At 54.7% G+C, this 17,620-nt stretch overlaps 1 protein-coding gene across 6 annotated transcripts in view; it reads right to left on the bottom strand.

Moving 5' to 3' along the window:
- The window catches only part of Msi1 (musashi RNA binding protein 1), a 33,609-nt gene that overhangs the window by 13,549 nt on the left and 2,440 nt on the right, over nt 1-17,620 (bottom strand). For 3 of the 6 annotated variants that reach the window (XM_029476927.1, XM_021162676.2, XM_029476929.1), the window contains exons 1-9: nt 12,750-12,818; nt 12,539-12,579; nt 11,852-11,933; nt 11,668-11,752; nt 8,676-8,717; nt 6,944-7,036; nt 3,730-3,778; nt 1,914-1,996; nt 1,064-1,181 (exon numbers count right to left, since the gene is read on the bottom strand). In XM_029476927.1, the coding sequence (XP_029332787.1) occupies nt 1,064-1,181; nt 1,914-1,996; nt 3,730-3,778; nt 6,944-7,036; nt 8,676-8,717; nt 11,668-11,752; nt 11,852-11,933; nt 12,539-12,579; nt 12,750-12,808 (652 nt within the window). In that variant the 5' untranslated portion in view covers nt 12,809-12,818. Of the gene's footprint in view, nt 1-1,063; nt 1,182-1,913; nt 1,997-3,729; nt 3,779-6,943; nt 7,037-8,675; nt 8,718-11,667; nt 11,753-11,851; nt 11,934-12,538; nt 12,580-12,749; nt 12,867-17,620 lie in introns of those variants that run through there. The other 3 variants (XM_021162672.2, XM_021162674.2, XM_029476928.1) reach the window with 3 other exon arrangements.

Raw genomic sequence — 17,620 nt, 5'->3', positions numbered from 1 at the left:
AGTGTACTTATATATAATAAAAAAATAAATCTTTAAAAAAAAAAAAAACCCTCTGGAAGAGCAGTCAGTGCTCTTAACTGCTGAGCCATCTCTCCTGCTCCCCCTTCCTTTAATTAAAAAATATTTTTATGTAATGTGCACAGTGCCATGCAGAATAGGAGCCAGAGCCTCTAGAACTAAGGTTGCAGGTTGTTCTGAGCTGCCATGTGGGTGCTAGGGAATTCAACCTGGGTCCTTCAAAAGACCAGCTAGTGTTCTTAACCACTGGTCCATCATCCCAGTCCCTTGGATGCTTTTCAAAGCACAGCTGACTCTTGGCTGATTTCAAGGCTCATGGCCAGTCCCATCACCTACTCCAGGGAACCTCCGTGGTTGTTTAGGTGGCTCCTTGGACCTCCATGGCCCCCCGGATCCCTCTATAGAAGACACTCCTGTCTTTCAGGTGAACCACAGCCCAGTGACAGCAGATCCTACCCCTCACACAAAACACAACAAAGACAACAATAACAACATGAGAATTAGCTGAGTGAGACAAACAAGCCGTCCTCAAGCCTCTGGACCTCTGTCAATGCTACTCTCCCTGTTGGTATGCTTCTCCCTACTTCCCCATGACTGCCCGCAGACCCAACCTACAGGCTCAGTGTAACTCTTGTGTGGTTCCTGGTTCTCCAGAGTCTTGGTCCAATTATCTCTGCCCACACTCTCTTGGCAGCCTATACTTCACCCTGAACTCAGGAAAACTATGGCTGGAAATCCCTAGCATGCATCAGGCGCTCAACGCGGGATGGATACACATACCCCAAATAATCAGGAGACCAGATACTATGGAACGTCTGCAGTATATCAGAACCACCACAAGAGGGCAGTGTTCCACACCAGTCTGCCCACTTCGGGCAGGTCTGTCAGATTGGAAGCACAGTTTTTGCCTTTACTCTTGACTCAGACAGAAGGGCAGACCACGAGGAGAAGTCACACCCACCCAGCCTGCCCCCCTCCACCCCCAGAAGCCTCAGGGGCAGGACTAGGCAAGAAAAAAAGCCACAGGTGTAGGCCTGGCACGTACCCAGCATCCCAATACCCAGCATGAAGGCATCCATTCCGTAGGGCATGACCCGAGACCTGCCCCGGGCCGAGCCCGTCGGGGACATCACCTCCTTTGGCTGGGCTTTCTTGCATTCCACCTGCAACGAAAGCTGATGGTCAGAGGCTGCTACAGCAGGCCTCCTTCTCCTTACTTCAATGACCGGTTAAAGAGCGCTCACTATGTCTGAAGGGCTTTACAGATGCTAGCTCGGTCACGGGAACGATCGCACCGGACCAACCGTGAACATGCATTATGATTCCTACATGACTGATTTTTAGTTTTAACTCATTTTAATTTTCTTACGGTGGGGTCTTAGTGTAGCTTTGGCTAGCTTGCAACTTGCTATACAGATCAGCTATACAGATCAGGCTGGCCTTGAACTTGTGACAATCCTCTGCCCAGAGAGCTGAGATTATAGGCATGTTCCATGACATGGAGCTGAGATTCCCATCTTTCCATCCTCGCCTTTTCCCTTTTTTTTTTTTTTTCAAGACAGGGTTTCTCTGTGTAGCCCTGGCTCTCCTGGAATTCACTCTGCAGACCAGGCTGGGCTGAAAGGCATACCCCGCCATTGCCACCAAGGTAGGGAATCCCATATAAAAGTGGACACTTGGGCTTTGAGAGAGACTGTCCCAAGGCGTTCACTTCCTATTTGCATCCTGAACTGTTCGGAATGACAGACTGCTGATTTCTGAGAGAGCCCCACCTCTACCTATTTACAGAACCCCAGAGCTCCCCTGACTGCCTCCTCCTGGAGTCCCGGTCTCCCCGACCCCACCCCCCCGACCTCCGACCCCTGACCTCCGACCCCCGACCGATCCCAGCTCACCATTTTGTTGTTGATTTCATGGAAGTGGATCTCACACACTTTCTCTACGATGTCCTCGCTCTCAAACGTGACAAATCCAAACCCTAGAGGTTGGACAAGGGCGAGGCCAGGTCAGAAGCACGGGTGCACACATACCACGGCTCATCTCTTGTGGGCAAGTGTCTGAGAGTTAATGAAAGGCTCTGCCCATAGCCTAAGAGAGCAACCCAACTACTGTCTGAGTCAAGGTTTCAGGTCCCAAATTACAGAAGAGCAGGCAGAGGCTCAGAGAGGTGGACTAATGTGCCCAAGGTCGCACAGCAAGTTGGAGAGCGGTCACAGAGGGGCTGGGGCTGTAGGGGACAGTTCAGTAGCTAAGAGCACTTGCTGCTCTTCCAGAGGACCCGAGTTCTCATCCCCCATGATCCCATGGGGCAGCTCACAACAGCCTGTAGCTCCAGTTGTCCTCTCTGAGGGCACCCACACACATACGGCACACGTTCACACAGACACACATACATAAATACGAAGTTTTTGGTTTCTCAAGACAGGGTTTCTCTGGGTAGTTTTCTCTGTCCTGAAACTCAGTTCTGTAAACCAGGTTGGCCTGGAATTCAGAGATCTGCCTGCCATCTGCCTTCTTACCTCTGCTGGGATTAAAGCCCTGCTTGGCCACTGCCTGGCCAATCTTTTTTTTTTTAAAGTGGCAGAGCCGTCATGAAATGCCATCCTTGGGAATCGCAGCACTAAGGGTCCTAGGTGCTTCACTGTGACCCCCAAATCTGTGTCTATGCTGTGCTCAAGTTGCTTATACAGAGCCGCACATTTGCAATAGAATCCATGCCTACCTGTGAACTTCTAATCCCCAACACCAGTGCTCCATACAGCCTATTATTACACTCCACAGTTCAGGGAATGGATGAGAGAAAAACATCTGTACCTGCTTGGTACAGATGTGATTTAGGTCTCTGTCTCTGTCTCTCATTATTTTGGCTGAAGATAGAACTAGGGTCTAGCATCTCTAACATTCTCAGCCCTTTAGATACCATATTTTTGGGGGAAGGGGAGTCATTTCAAACCAAGGGTTTGCTTGAACCCAGAAGAGCAAAACCCACAGAAACAGGATGAGCTCACACCTAACAGACGCTTTATTCCCCTCAGCTGCACACGCAACCCCCTTTCACAGACACTGGGGGACACTCTGCAGGTATGCTTGCCCTGGCAAACCAGGCACATTTAGCACCCCACCCCACACACACTACACCTCTCACACACTCATAGCCACTCACAGCCCACACCGTTCTGCTCACAGAAGCTAAGAGCGCCGCTGAAGCCATTGAGAAACTGCCCCAACTGCCTGTCTCTTCAGGGAGTCCCCCAAGGGCTGGGGGGAAAACAACTAGGTAGGACACACAGGTTCAGGGCCAAGGAAGGGGTTTGTGAAACCTGGGCTCAGCTCAGAAGCGGTGGTGAACCAGACCGCCTGAGGCTGTAGAGCCAGCCTGACCCCAGGGCAGCCTGGCCCCAGCTCTGGTTTCCAGGGATAAGGTAAGCCCAGGCCAGGCCGGAGCAGACACTGGCCAAGGGAGGGGTGCAGGGCACCATTGGGGGGGGGGGGGGGGGGGGGTGTCCTCGGCTCCTCTGCAATTGGCAAAGTTTCTGATGCAGGAAAGGAGAAGACAAAAGCCTTCTGTAAGGCCAGGCCCCGGAGAGGATGCGGTTCCTCAGGGATAGGATGTCAGGAGGCAACATGAAAGGGCAGCTGTGACCTGCAGCCCCCTGGCTGACCAGGGCCCTGGGCCCAGCCTGGGAAGGAAGGGGGAGGAGCCGCACTCACCTCTGTGCCTGTTGGTGGTTTTGTCGAACATCAGCATGGCATCATCCACCTGAAACACAGACTTCTGTGTTAGCCCCACAGACACCAGCCTCCCCCCACCCACAAAAACCAAATCAAACCAAACCAAACCAGAACCTACAGCCCTCTTGTCTACTCCCCGGAAGCACACCAGAGACAACCATCAGATTCTCAGCAGCTCAGTCTGTATTTATTAAACTCCGAATGTATGCCCCACACTCTGCCTCTATCATCCCAACATTCCCTATCTCCATGGTATAGCTTAGGAAACGGAGGGGCTCAGGGAGGTGGGGTCACCTGCCAAGGTCATACAGCAAGCCCTGCACAAAGCCAGGGAGGAAAGGGCACACAAGTAGGTGCTAGGGAAAAGAAATGCAAGATTACGAGGTGGGGAAACCAAAGCCTCTCCTTCCCTTTTTGGAAAAGGCCAGCAGCCAGACTCCCTTCTGTTACAGCCCGGTGCTCTAATTGAGGTTTCCTTTGGCTAGAGGCTGTAATTAAAGCAAGCAGAGTTCACTGCCTGGGCTGCCTGCCTTGCACTGGCTGGGGGAGGGGAAGAGGGGAGGGAGGGGGAGGGTCTACATTAGCCACACTCCCCTGAACCCCAGACGGGGCTCCTTGCTACCCTCCCTCCACTCCCAGGCATCCTCTCAGACACAGGGACAAGCCAGGGCCTCCTGGGCCTCCTTCTTGGGCTACATCTGACCCTCTGGTCTCCACATCCCACTCCAACCACTGGCCTGACTCCCAATGGCTGGGGTGGGGTGGGGGTTGGAGGGAGAGGCACAGCCTAGCCCCACGGAACTCCGGGCTCCTCATCTGTCTTCTGTCTCTCATGCCTCATTAAGGCAGACCCAGAAGTAGATTGGGTCTCCTTAGAGAACCTGGAAGCTCTCCTTAGGGACTAATCTAGACCAGGCCGCCCTGATCTAAGAGGCAGTGGGGTTCCCGGAGAATCTTGGAGAAATGAGAGCTTCCTGCTGCAGAATGCCATCTTAGCTCTCAAACCTATGACCACAGTCTTATCCCTAACCCCAAAGAGGCAGTTAAGCCCGTTTTCTTTAAGGCCAGCACATCTCAAGCACAGGCTTCAAATAGGGCAAGCTCAGATACCGTGTGTGCTGGCTGGGTATCCTTGGGTAAATAAATGGCTTTAGGTTTCTGCGGCTTTGATCCCACAGTCTGTAAAATGGGTATAAGACTGATTATCGGCTACAGGCGTGAGGTGTAAGGCGTACGTAGAACGCTCAACTTCCAGGGCTGGGGGGGTTCAGGGTGCACTCAATAAATAGCAGCTGGTACCTTTATTACGGAGGGACTGGCCCACAAGTCCCAACAGGGGAGGACTCCCAGGTCCCACCAGGACAGCTGCTTTAGCTGTTAATAGCCATCACTATTCTACGGACCATCCTGACTTGTGCTCAATTAATTATTTTTTGAATGGATGAGTGAATGAACAGAAAAACCAGCCACACCTTCCTCCTTAATCCTGCAGCTTTGAGTTTCTTGCCTGACCCACAAACTGATTCAGGTCAAATCCAGTCCTTCCGGTTCCCTTCCACACACAACATCCCTGGTCCCCAGCATCCTTCAAGCCGGGCTTAGCTGGACAGAAACCCCATTGCCGTGGTGGGGTGGTGGCCGGGGTAGCCCCCCTCCCACCCGAGGAAAGTGGCTAGGGGTCCAGGGTACCCCCTACCGGTGGTGTCCCCTCCTGAGGCTGGCTGAGGGGAGGGAGGCTCCCAGCCCAGTGTCCTTAATAGGCTTTGGTCTCCATGGGAACCTGGGGGCAGGGGGGCTCCGGAGGGGGGGAGGGGAGGCGACCGAGGCCTGCTGACCAGTGGGAGCCGCCAAGTTCGGCGGCGGCTAAGCCTGAGTGGCAGCCATGGCGGCTGACCATTGTTCACCCCCTCCGTGGCGGCCCCTCGATCCGGGCGGGGTGGGGTTTGGGGGGGCAGCCGCGGGGCCCTTGGCATTCCCGGCTGTCCCCCTCGCTCCCTGGCAGCCTATTCTCCAGCTCCCCCTGGCCTCCCCGGGCCGGTTTCACATGCCAACGCCGATTTAGGCCCGAACAAAAGACGCGGCCGCTGACGGCTTCTCCTGGGGCCCGGTTGCCACGGCAACGCCGGCCCCGGGGGCAGGCGGCCTCCAATCACAGCTGCTGGATCAGATTAGTGCGGGCTCTAATGCTCGGTGCTCAGACACAAAGACACCCCGCCGGAGCCGAGCCGGGGCCTGCAGCTTCCCAGGAGCGCCCTTCCCTCTGGGGCCCAGGCTCTGCCTGCCCTGAGTCTTGGACCCAGATCCCCAAGGAGGCGCCTGAGCCAAGGCCTCTGGCCTCAACACGTCAGCATCCTCTGGCCTGCAGACCCCCCACCCAGCCACGGCTCACTGCCTATCTCCCAAGCCTGGTCCAGCTTGGCCTGATGGGGAATTCACATCCCAAGACAGAGTGGGCACGGGACCCAGACCACCTGAAACACTCAGGCGGGCATTCATTCCTCCTTCATCCTCACTCCAGACAGACCCCGTGAATCCTTGGGGGTATTCACAGCTTGCTTTTGCTTGGATGCCTTTATTGTCTGGGCGGCACCACACCCACCTCTCTTTCACAGACTACCCTCTCCCAAGGCCCAGAAATTAAATCTTGACACACCCAAGAGCTGAGAGCTAGTGACCTCTCAGGGGCTGGGGCAGACTCTGGGGTGTTTTCTTCAATTCCAATACCTGGGGGAATCAGCAGCCATCCCCAGCTCCCCACCTGCTTAAGCGGGGTACCCAACTGCAATAAGGACTCTTATTTATTGCTTTCTTATCATTCTCTCCAGGAAGGGGAAGAGGGGGGGTTGGTGGAAGGAAGGTGCAGCTGCCTGTGGTCTGGACAGGTGCAAGCTCCCAAGAGGGCAAGGGGAGGGGAGCGCTGGATTGAACTGGCTACTGAAGCGCCTCCTCCCCGGGGAGAGAGTGAAGAGCAGGAGAAAAATAGAGAGGAAAGGTAGAAAGGTAATGAGAGACTCTATTGAAGAGGCCCAGAGTCTGGGGCCCCACAGATGGGTCCAGATCCCCAAACTGTGACTTGGTCTGACCTCACCTGTGGGGTGATCTGACTGCCTGCCACCCACCCCCTGGGCCTGCTTGTTCCTCCTGATCTATATACTCTGGGCTTTCCCAGGAACACCCACAGTGCAAGACCTACCTTTCCGAACTGCTCAAAATAGTGTTTCACATCTTCCACCGTGGTGTTCACAGACAGCCCCCCCACGAAGATCTTCTTCGTCCGAGTGACCATCTGTCAGGGGAAGGAAGGAGCGAGTGGGCATCTGAGTCCTGTGGCCTCCCCCTCATCAGCATGGGCTGTGGCGGGAGGGGGGGTCCCCTCCTGCCAGGATGGCAGCTGACAAGCTCTCGGTGGCCCCAGCTTCTCCAAGGCCCCCTTCCCAGCTCCCCCTTGGACTCCTGCCTCTAGGCCTGCCACGGGCAGCTGTGTGCCCCACACTCTGGCTGGCTCTAGTGCGCCTCCCTCCCTGGGGTCTGTGTATGGAAAATGCCTCCCCTACGTAACCTTACAAGGATGGGGGCAGGGGAGGCATGCCAAGGGCCTAGACTCACTGCCTAGCATGAAGACCCCACCACTTCTCCTGGGAGACACCAAAGATACCACGGGGGTGTCACCGAAAGGAACACCAACAGTTTCCTCACCAACCTTCCTCCCAAGCCAACCAACCTCAGGCAGCTTCCCTGTGGCCCCCAGCCCTGTTTTAGGAAGACCACATGGTCCTAATTACCCCAGGAGCGCATGGCTAATCCAGGGCAATTCCCAGCCCCATCCTAACACTGAGGCACCTTCTGTCACCAAACTGCTTAATGGAATTAACCCAATTCTGACCATGCGCTGCCTGGTGTGGCTTCCTTCGGATACCTGCTCCATAATTACTTTCAGACCCTAGGCTGGATCCTTTCCAAGGATGCCCCCTCTCTTGTCTTCTAGATTTTGTTTCTCTCTCTCTCTCTCTCTCTCTCTCTCTCTCTCTCTCTCTCTCTCTCTCTCTCTCTCTCTCTCTCTCTCTCTCTCTCTCTCTCTCTCTCTCTCTCTCCCTCTTTGCCCCAGCAGGACCTGGCAGCCTTGATGGAATGCAGGGCTCACAGTCTCAGAGCACCTTGGTTGCCATCAAGGGAGAAACTGAGACCTCCAGAAAAAGGAACATCCAGGGTTTGGGATGATCTCAACACACAAACGTGGAGATCCAGGCTCCTGGTACTGCTGTAACGGTGGCCTTTCTTCCAGTGCCCATAAGTCAACTGCTTAAAACCTAAGGTCTGGCCAGCTGCCACAATGCCTGGAATCAAATCTAAGGCCCTTGCCCCGCATCACAAATCCTGATGCATGCTCTCTGCTCAGCCGCTCCGAAATCTGCTCACACGGCCACAGAGCCTCAAGTGAAAACCCAACAGGTGAGAAGTTTGAAAGGCTCCCACCTCTCTTCGCCCTCTGAAAGCCCAACACATCTCAAAACAGAGACAGGAGAATGGCCTAGAGTCAAGAGGCAAGCTCCCTCACCTAAGCCTGGGACAAGCCCACTATGGGTTTGCCCCCATCCCCAAGGCTTAGCATCCAGAGGCTGTGATCCAACAGGTCAGAATTACACTCTGGGTCCAAACTGTATTTACTTCATATACTGTACAACAAAGCAACTCCCACAGCCCCGTTATCCGCCATCCACCCCAGCACATGGGTGGGAAGGGTAGTGTCTTAATTCTATGCACCAGACATCCTCTCTCCTTACCCCTGCCCATTCGAGACACACACCAAACAGATGCTCCAGGAACATCTGCCAAAGAAGAGCTCGCTGAGAGAACCACTACCCCAACTTGCCCAGAATAAAGGAACGTTCCCAGCAACCCCCTTACCATTCCCATCACACACCTACCTTAGGCTGTGCTCTCCGAGGAAAGGCCACCTTGGGGTCAATCTGCGAGAAAAGGGACAGATTAGGAGTCTTGGGTATCATATATAGCCTTGGGTGGTCACACGACCTTCAGCTTCTTTCATCCCAGGGCACAGAGAAGTAAGAGGAGCTACAATGGCTTTAGGTAGGACTACAGAGTGGTTAAAGCAAGTAGCAGGGTTCAACTCTCTCACTCTCTCTCTCTCTCTCTCAGACACAGACACAGACACACAGACACACAGACACACAGACACACAGACACACACACACACACACACTGCTTTCTAGCTGTGAGACCCTGGACAAGTTATTTAACTCCTCAGAGCTTCAAGGTCAAGTTCACCTGCTAAACTGACAACTAACAAAGGTCCATCTGCAGCTCTCTTCAGATCACGCTCACACAGCATGGGACGTGGTTGGTGTCTAGCTCACAGCAAAAACCCCCAAAACTGTGTGAGCTAAAGCCTGATTTCACCAAGTATCAGATACACCGAAGGTTTCGCTAAACAGACTCCACAAGGGTGTCAGCGTCAGTGCCTTACCTGCCTAAGTGACTCGTGTTATTCTGACTTTGCAAAACAAGACTTTTGCCAGACTATCTAGCCTTTGCCTGAAAAGGATGTGAAGGTCAGAGTCTGGACCCACCAGGAATAGGCTCAGTACTGTCTCCCTACTTCCTCCAGCCGCTGACAACCCTCCTTAGGAGCTGAAAGCGAATGGCTCCTATTGGAGAGCGAGGCTCCAGGTGAGGCTGAGTGTAGTCTTTCTTGGTGTGAGAGAGAATGGGACTTAAGAAATGGGCTACAGGACAAGGTTATTAATCTTCATAGGCCTCTCTAAGCCTCAGTCCACGCATCTGCAGAGTGGGGACAATCACACCCACTCCTCCGGAGGGCAGCTGCGGGGGATTCAAATGAGATAAAGGTTGAAAGCGGCCCTTTGTCAACGTCCCTCCGCTGCACAAACAAAGGTGCCATTACCAGGTTACCTTTGCCCTTGACGAAACCGGGACACACCTGGGTACCATTCCTAGGTGCTCTAGCCCTGCTGACAGACAGTAAGAAACAGAACACCAGGTACTCTGCGACCGAGACAGGACCCGTGAGGCCTGGTCGTGACAATTCTTGCTGTTCACACAGATGGACATCATTTAGAAGTTACCAGCCAATCACAGACGAGATCTCTCTTTTTCCTAAAGTTCCTTCTGTTCAAAACTCAGGATTCTAGACAACTGGCCCCAGCTTCCCTCTGCCCACATGGCATAAACCAGGAAGCCACCTTCTGCCAGCTCCCCTCCAGAATCTGCCCAGAGACGGATCTCCAAAGCCCGCACTAGGGCAATGTCCCTCCTACAGCCAGGTCCTGTGATCTCAGGGGAGACCAAACCCACCTAAGTGTTCATCTGAGGTTGTGATTTCATGCAACCTCACCCTCCTTCTTCCAGAAGCAGCCACCTACCTCCAACAGCCCCCTGAACAGACCCTGATGGAGAGACGGCCATACTCCCCCAGACCCACACACAGCAAATCTCCAACACACACACACAAACACCTCCACTCTGACTCACAGCTGGCAACATAAATAAGGCCCAACAAGTAAATAAAAGGTGAAATTCAGAACCCAAAATAGACTCTTTCCCGCCCCCTTTCCCCAGCCCAGAGATGCTAAACACAGACAAAGCCCTTGCGGTTGGCAGTCTCCATATCTTAAGGATGTCCCCCTCAGCATCCTCCCCCCTCCAACCCCCTTATCAATCTTGGACGCCTCCAGCTCCCCACCACCCCAGCACTCAGCTTCCTGAGAGCAGCAGAAGCCATCGGTGCATTCTGAGGACAGGGGACGGTAGGAAAACAGGCAGCTTGACGGTAGATAATCGTCAAAAACAATAGGCCACTGTCTCTTCTCTCCCCAGCCTGGGTCACTTGGGCTGAGCCAGGAAGAGCCTTTCAGAACAGGCAAAGTCGAGGCCTGGCTTCATTTGCTCATTACTGTGTGCGGGAGTGGGAGCCACTGGGCAGAGATAACAGGAGCTGGGGACAGACAGTAATTTAACAAATTCTTGGGGCACAACCAGCCATTGTTGCAGGTAAACAGGAGCTAGTTACTGGCCCAAGCAGGGAGGCCCAGGGCTGGGGAAGAAAGAATGGGGGAGTGTGGAGAGAGGTCACATTGTCCCAGTCCTCCCCACCCTTGGCAGACAGACACCCCCATCATCAAGTGAGCCTTCCTCTGCTTTTCTCCTTTGCCTTCTGGAACCCCTGAGCTGGCCTCCGCCAGCGCCCCCTGCAGGGTCCAAGACACTGGGAACACTGGGAAAGAAGCAAAATGTTCCAGGAGTTTGAATGCCAAACAGGCAGGGTCTCCTAAGATCTGGTCGACAGAGCACTTTTTTTTTCTCTCTATTTCCAATTTCCTTGCAAGCTAGCTCCCTGTTCATAAATCCCCTGTAAGGATAAAGAAGGTTCGTGTCTTCTACAAAAGCAAGGAGCTCACTGACCAAAGTCCGGGAAGGAGAAGGGGTGGGGGGAGCGGGAGGGCTCTGTGATGCTTTGCCATTGGTCTGGAATGGAAAAGGGGGTGTCACAGAGTCAAATAGTAGTTAGATTTCAGAGAAGCCACCGTGGGTAACTGTAGCCCTGACTCATTCAATCTGGGGGTAGGAGAGGGACCCGGCTCCACCCCAAAGCCAGAAGTACCAAGATTAGTACTCACAGAGAAAGGGTAGCAGTTGCTGCGTCCCTCACCAACACTGGAGGTGGGGCGTGTGGCATCTTATCCCAGGCCTGAGATTTTTTTTTTCTTTTCTTTTCTTTCCTCCCTCTGTCCCTAACTCCACTGACAAACTTTCAGGGCATGACAGCTCTCGCACTCTGCAAACTCCATGCAACTGTCCCCACGAGAGAGAGTCCCGGATCTCTCTCCTCCAGCAGTCTCCCTCTCCCAAAGGACCCCCGAAACCCCGAGGGCCACTCACTGTTTTGGAGTCGAGCTCGTGTCGCGATTGCGCCAGCACTTTATCCACCCCCGCCTGGTCCATGAAAGTGACGAAGCCGAAACCCCTGCGCCGGTAGTGAGGGAGAGGCAGATGGTTACAAGGACAGCGAGTGGCCTCGGCGGGAGGGGCGAGCCGGGTGGCAGGAGAGGTCTCCGGGACTCACCTGGATCTTTTGGTCAGGGGGTCCCGCATCACCAGACACTCTTTCACCTCCCCGAACTGGCCGAAGTATTCGCGCAGCCCTTCTGTAACCACACACTCGCCTTCGGACCAGCCCAGGCCCGGAGCCCTTCCCCCTCCTCCCCCGTCCTTTGCCCCTGGTGACCCCGGCGCGGCCCCGCCGCCCCCGCGCCGAGCTGCCCGCGCGCGCTCTCCGCGGCCGGCCCCCCCACCCCTGCCCTCGCCGGGGATTGGGGAAGGGGGGTCCCGCGGAGCCTTCCTGGCGCCCACCGGGGCCTCGGCAAGGCAAGGGCCGGGGCCGGGCTGGAGTAGGGGACCGCTCCGGTTGGGTTCCCGCCGCTCCGGGAGCAGCCTCAACAAAAGTTTGAGCCGCAGGTGCGAGCGGAGTTGGAGCTGCCGCTGGCGGGTCCCGGGGGCCCAGCCCGCCCCCCCGATGCCCCCTCAACCCACCCCCCACCCCCCACAACTGCTCCCCAACCCGCGCCGGGCCGTGCGCGCTCGCTGAGCGTGCTGCGCTCTCGGGGTCCCCGGGGCGGGGCGCGGAAGAGGGCACGAGGGCGCCCGGGGTCAGCGGGGCGCGGGGCCGGGCAGGGGCGTCCGGGCTTGGGGTGCCGCAAGGGGTGCAGGGTGGCGGTGCGGGGGCCGGCGGGCGATCCCCGGGCTGGCTCACCCTGCGTGGTCTGCCAACTGAGTCCTCCGATGAACATCTTGCTGCGGGAGGAGCAGAGACACAAAGGGCCCGCGTGAGCGCCCGGCGCCAGGGAGCAGGGGGCGCGGGCCCGAGCCCCGGGGAGGCCCCGGCCCGACCCGGATCGGCCATGTTGGCGGGGCCGGGACAGACGCGGGTTGGGCAGGCTGGGCCGGGCCGGGCCAGACCGTACCAGGGGTCGTGCGGCGAGTCCGGGGAGGCGAGGCCGGGCTGGGGCGCGTCAGTCTCCATCGGGAGCCGCGGGCGGCGCGGGCAGCGGAGCGGCGGCGGCGGCGGCGGCGGCGGCGCTCGGCGCGGGGCAGATGAGGAGCGCGGCGAAGGGGGCCGGACGGACAGGCCATGCTGCCCCCTCCCCCGACCCCGCTCGGGCGGGCGGGCGGGGACGGCCAAGGGGAGGGCCCGCCGGGGGCCGACCTGCCGGCTCCTCCCCCCGCCGCCCTGCGCGCATAAAGCCCGGCGCGCGCCCGGGCGCCCGTGGAGGCGGCGGCGCTGGGACCCCCCTCCCCACTTCCCTCGGGGTTCCTGTGTGTCCGGGGGGCGAGCGAGCTCCCCTGATTCCTGGTGCCGGCTCGGGCCTGGGGCGCGGCCGCACCCCTCACCCACAGCGGCGTGGGGGCCCAGCCGTGGGGAACGCCCTCCCGGGATGAAGCGCTTCCCGGTGCGTTCAAGGTAGCTCGGCTTCGGATCGGGGGAACCCTCCCTAGTCCTTCCTCCCAGGTCCTCGCTATTGAGAATTTAGAAGGTGCCCCCAATCTTCCTGGGTCGGGTTGGAGATAGCTCAGTGCCCCCCAACCCCCAACCCCTTCCAACTGGTAAGAAACCTCTCCTCCCAGTTCGAGCGAGGAGCTGCCCTTGGAGACCCCCAGTTTCTCCTGAACCTAATTTAGACTGCCTTGACGACAGTCTCCAGTCCACTCCTAGTTTCCCACGTCTAATTTGGGGAGCCCTCGTAGTGCCTTGCATCCCGAGTGGGGAGCATTTATCAGCAACACTAGTAGAATCTTTCCCAGTTTTGTTTGCCCCTCCTCGGCCCTTGCTGTCCAAATTAAGTGTGCCTTGGAACTCCCCTAAACCCCCTTTCTCCACACCTGGGACCCCTATGGTCAGCTGAGAGAATGCCCAGCCTCGAGCCAGGTTTCTCAGGTTGTCACCTCCCGGGCCTTCTGTGGGCACCTTCTCCTGTCTCACTTCCAGCCCCTTTCGGACTGTCTGGAGTGGGGGAAACTAATTCTAGACACTCGCCCGCTGGCAGGGTCCCCAATGAAGTGGAGAGAGAAGTGGTGTCTCAGAGATTCCAGTGCAGGATCCCGGTGACACGGCTGTACACCCTCCAAGTGACCCCCTTTCATCTGGGGTCCTTCCCTTTCATTTGATTTGGAAGAACCTGGGCTGACTCTCCACCAGGTTTAGAGTTAAATTCCCTTGTAAATCATTTCCTTCTATGAAGCCAAACTCCTGTCTTCTTCCCTCTAACTCCTGGCTCTTTAGCATCATCTCCTAGTACTTGAACCCCATGTCTCTTCTTTCACCCCTAAACTCCTTCTTTCCAGTCTGGGAAGACCAAGAAAGTCCCTTATATATGACGAGAGGCAGATTCACCCTCCTCCCTCAAGACCAAGGGATGCCTTCACTTCCCTGGTTGAAACCACGTTAGAAATAGTCCAAACAGGAGGCTAAGGTGCCTTTACAAGCCCCACCCTACCACCTTACCCTGAATCCCTATCTCCTCCCTTCCTTACATCCACCCAGGGTGACCCAGTAGCCACCTGTGTGCAGGACCAATCCTGCACTCTTTCTCCTTTGTGATAAAGTGTGCCCCCTGGCCCTGGCACCCCAACCTAGAGGTGCTTTCCTGTGCCTCCTAGCACGCACCCCTCCCCCCATCCATCACACCCCAGAGAGAGAGAGTGAGCCCCTTTTAAGTTTCCTTAGGAACCTTGTGGGAAAGCTCAGCAGGTATATCCGGGCCATCGGGTACAAACAAATTTGCCATTTCCCTATTTGTCTCCTCCTACTCTCCCAGGTTCCCAGTGTCCCCTAGATTGGGAGGTGGGGTGGGGAACATCCTATACTTAACTACCTTGATCTAAGCTGGAACTTGAGGTGTGTCGTGTGTGTGTGTGTGTGTGTGTGTGTGTGTGTGTGTGTGTGTGTGTGTGAGAGAGAGAGAGAGAGAGAGAGAGAGAGAGGTCAGCAGGTAACCACTCCCTGTGCCCAGTGTTAGTGACTTGATTCTTCCTAGAACTTCTGGTTCTTTGTGTATAAAATGTTCTGAGACATGCAGGGAAGGGCAGATCTGTGTGTGAGTGCGTGTGAACACTGGCTTGTGTGCTTATGTTTTTGGCAGGTGGCTCAGAGGCTGGCAGATAGTAGGCATGGTTTGTTCAGGGCCAGCCAAGACTGTAAGCAGTCACTTAAGAGAACATCCTCTATTGGTATCTTCAGTACCCTGGAGCAGAAAGCCTGTATCTCTTTGTATCAATAACTAGCTTGTAGCACCCCGGTACTGAGTGACTCCAGTCCACTCCCATAGCAGGTTTGTTGCTACCTAGCTGGTTCAGTTGGCTCTGCTCACAAGGGACAACAAATCCTTGTCAGGGTGGCCCTCCCGGGACAATGCATGATCCTCAGAGTAAATTGAGGATCTGGACAGTATTGGGGGGGGTAATCCTTCGATCACAGGGGCACAGACTTGAATTGGGAGATTAGAAGACGTAGCCCCAGCTCCTTCTCTCCAGTACTACATACACGAGTTCACTCCATGAATGAAAAAATTTTGCTTTATAATGCCTTTCAATCCTCTTGAGAAAGACATCCAGGACAAGTGAGTGACATTGCTCCCAGCAACTGACCGAGATGACATAGCCTGGGTCAAATAGTCACAGAACACCTACCTTCTAGCCACTACCTCAGAGGTACAGTAATCATCGCAGCCGCCATGATGACGGTTGATTTGTGCCAACAAAAATCTGATGTATGTGTAGGAGCACTGTTAAGTGTTGTAGAGAAGGGATGGGGAGGGTGGGAGGTAAGGGGAGAGCTGCAGATGAATCTATTTATGTAGCTCAGCCTGCCCTGGAACTCTTGATCCTCCCGCCTCAGCCTCCTAAGTGCCAGGCTTACAGGTATGAGACACCAGTTTTGATTTCTATAGTTGGTTTAGTGTGTTTGCTCACACACTACGTGGCCCACAGAAGGAAGCCGAAGGAGGACAATTCTCAAAAAGTCAGTTTCCTCTCATCATGAGGGTCCTAAGGACCAACCAAGCTGGGAAAGTCAGGTCTGGCAGCGAATGCTTTTGCCATCTTCCTGGGTCTTTCTACTTAATTTTAAGTCAGCAGAGCACTCACGAGGAAGGAGATGACTACATGAATTCACTGTGTTATCCAGACTTTTTGGGTTACTTGGTTTTGTTTGCTTTCGAGACAGAGCTTCTCTGTGTAGCCCTGGCTGTCCTGAAACTCACTCTGTAGACCAGACTAGTCTCAAACTCAAGGCAATCCTCCTGCCTCATCTTTCAAGCGCTGGTGTTACAGACATGTAGCACCATGCCCGGCAGCAGAAGTCTGATATCAGCATTTTTTTAAAAAAAGGAGGTCACTCTCCAACAAGTGCCGATAACTCAGGTCTCCCTGGGCAGGTTTTAGGGAAACACTACTTTAAAACAAACTAACTTGAGCTTTTGGGAGCAACTGCAGAACCGGAGGCTAGATTTTAATATGTTTGCTTTTCGTTGGTATGGGATTTAGTTTAAAACGTTTTGATGTATTGTTGTGTCTTGTGGGAGCATGAGGGGCACACCATGCCATGCCACACATGTGAAAACTGAAGGACAACTTTGGGGGTGGGTGTTCTCTCCATTGCTACCCCAGGGGTTATACCCCAACATCTGGCACCTTTATGTGGTTCTTAGCTGGAACTCAGATCCTCACAATTGTGACAGAGCTCAGGCTAGCCTTGAGCTAGCTCATCAACCCATCTCTGCCTCCCAAGTCCCGGTATTCCAAGTGTGTTCTGGCACCTATCTGCCCATAGAATCGGGCCTTTTTGCAACCTCCCCTCATTTAAAAAAATAATAAAAGCGGCATGACTTTTAGAGTGGTTTTGGGTTCACTGCAACACGGATCAGAAGGTACAGAGACTGGCATGTATGCCTGGCGATTACCCACCCATAGCACCGCCCACAGCAACATGGCTACCACCAGTGGCTTCATTTGTAGCCACAGTGGCTTCATTTGTAGCCACAGGCAAATGTATACAGATACAGTATCAGTGAAGCACCAGGATCTCCCTTGGTGGTTGCTATAGAGTTGCACTCTAGAGATATAGAATGCACACCCCCATGGTGCCTGTGTATCCTCCTGCATAGTATGGAGTAAGGTAGTTTTGCCTCTCTGAAGAATCCTTCAAGTTCTGCCTCTTCACCCTTCCCTTCTTGACACCATTGATCGCTCTACTGCTTCCACAGTACTTTCTCCTCTAGAATGCCTAGCGCTTTTTAGGAGGCATACCATACATTGCCATCCTTGGAGTAGTAGTATGCATTTGAGGTCCCACCATATATTTCCATCCAGCCAGCCAGCCAGCAACTCATCCATCCACTCATCCATCCATCCATCCATCCATCTATCCATCCATCCATCCATCCATCCTTCCCTCATCTACTTGCTTACTTATAGACAAGGTCTCATCATGTAGCTCACCTCACATGAATTTCTTTGTAGATCAGGCTGCCCTTGAACTCCTAGAGATCTCTGCCTCTGTCTCCTGAGAGCTTCCAGAAAGGCGTGTGACACCACTCCCGGCCCACTCCTTTTCAGTGCTGAATAATATTCCATTTCTTGCGTGTCCCTGTTTATTCTTTGTGGCTGCTTTTAAGTTTCGGCAATTTATAAACGAAGCTGCCGTGACAGCCATGTGCAGTTTTTTCTGGTGTGCAGACATAGACTTTTTTTTTGTTGTTGTTTTTTTGTTTTTTCGAGACAGGGTTTCTCTGTATAGCCCTGGCTGTCCTGGAACTCACTCTGTAGACTAGGCTGGCCT

This window comes from Mus caroli, chromosome 5, assembly GCF_900094665.2.
Source record: "Mus caroli chromosome 5, CAROLI_EIJ_v1.1, whole genome shotgun sequence".
NCBI classification, from domain to species: Eukaryota; Metazoa; Chordata; class Mammalia; order Rodentia; family Muridae; genus Mus; species Mus caroli.
This window is presented reverse-complemented; position numbering and strand designations above follow the sequence as displayed.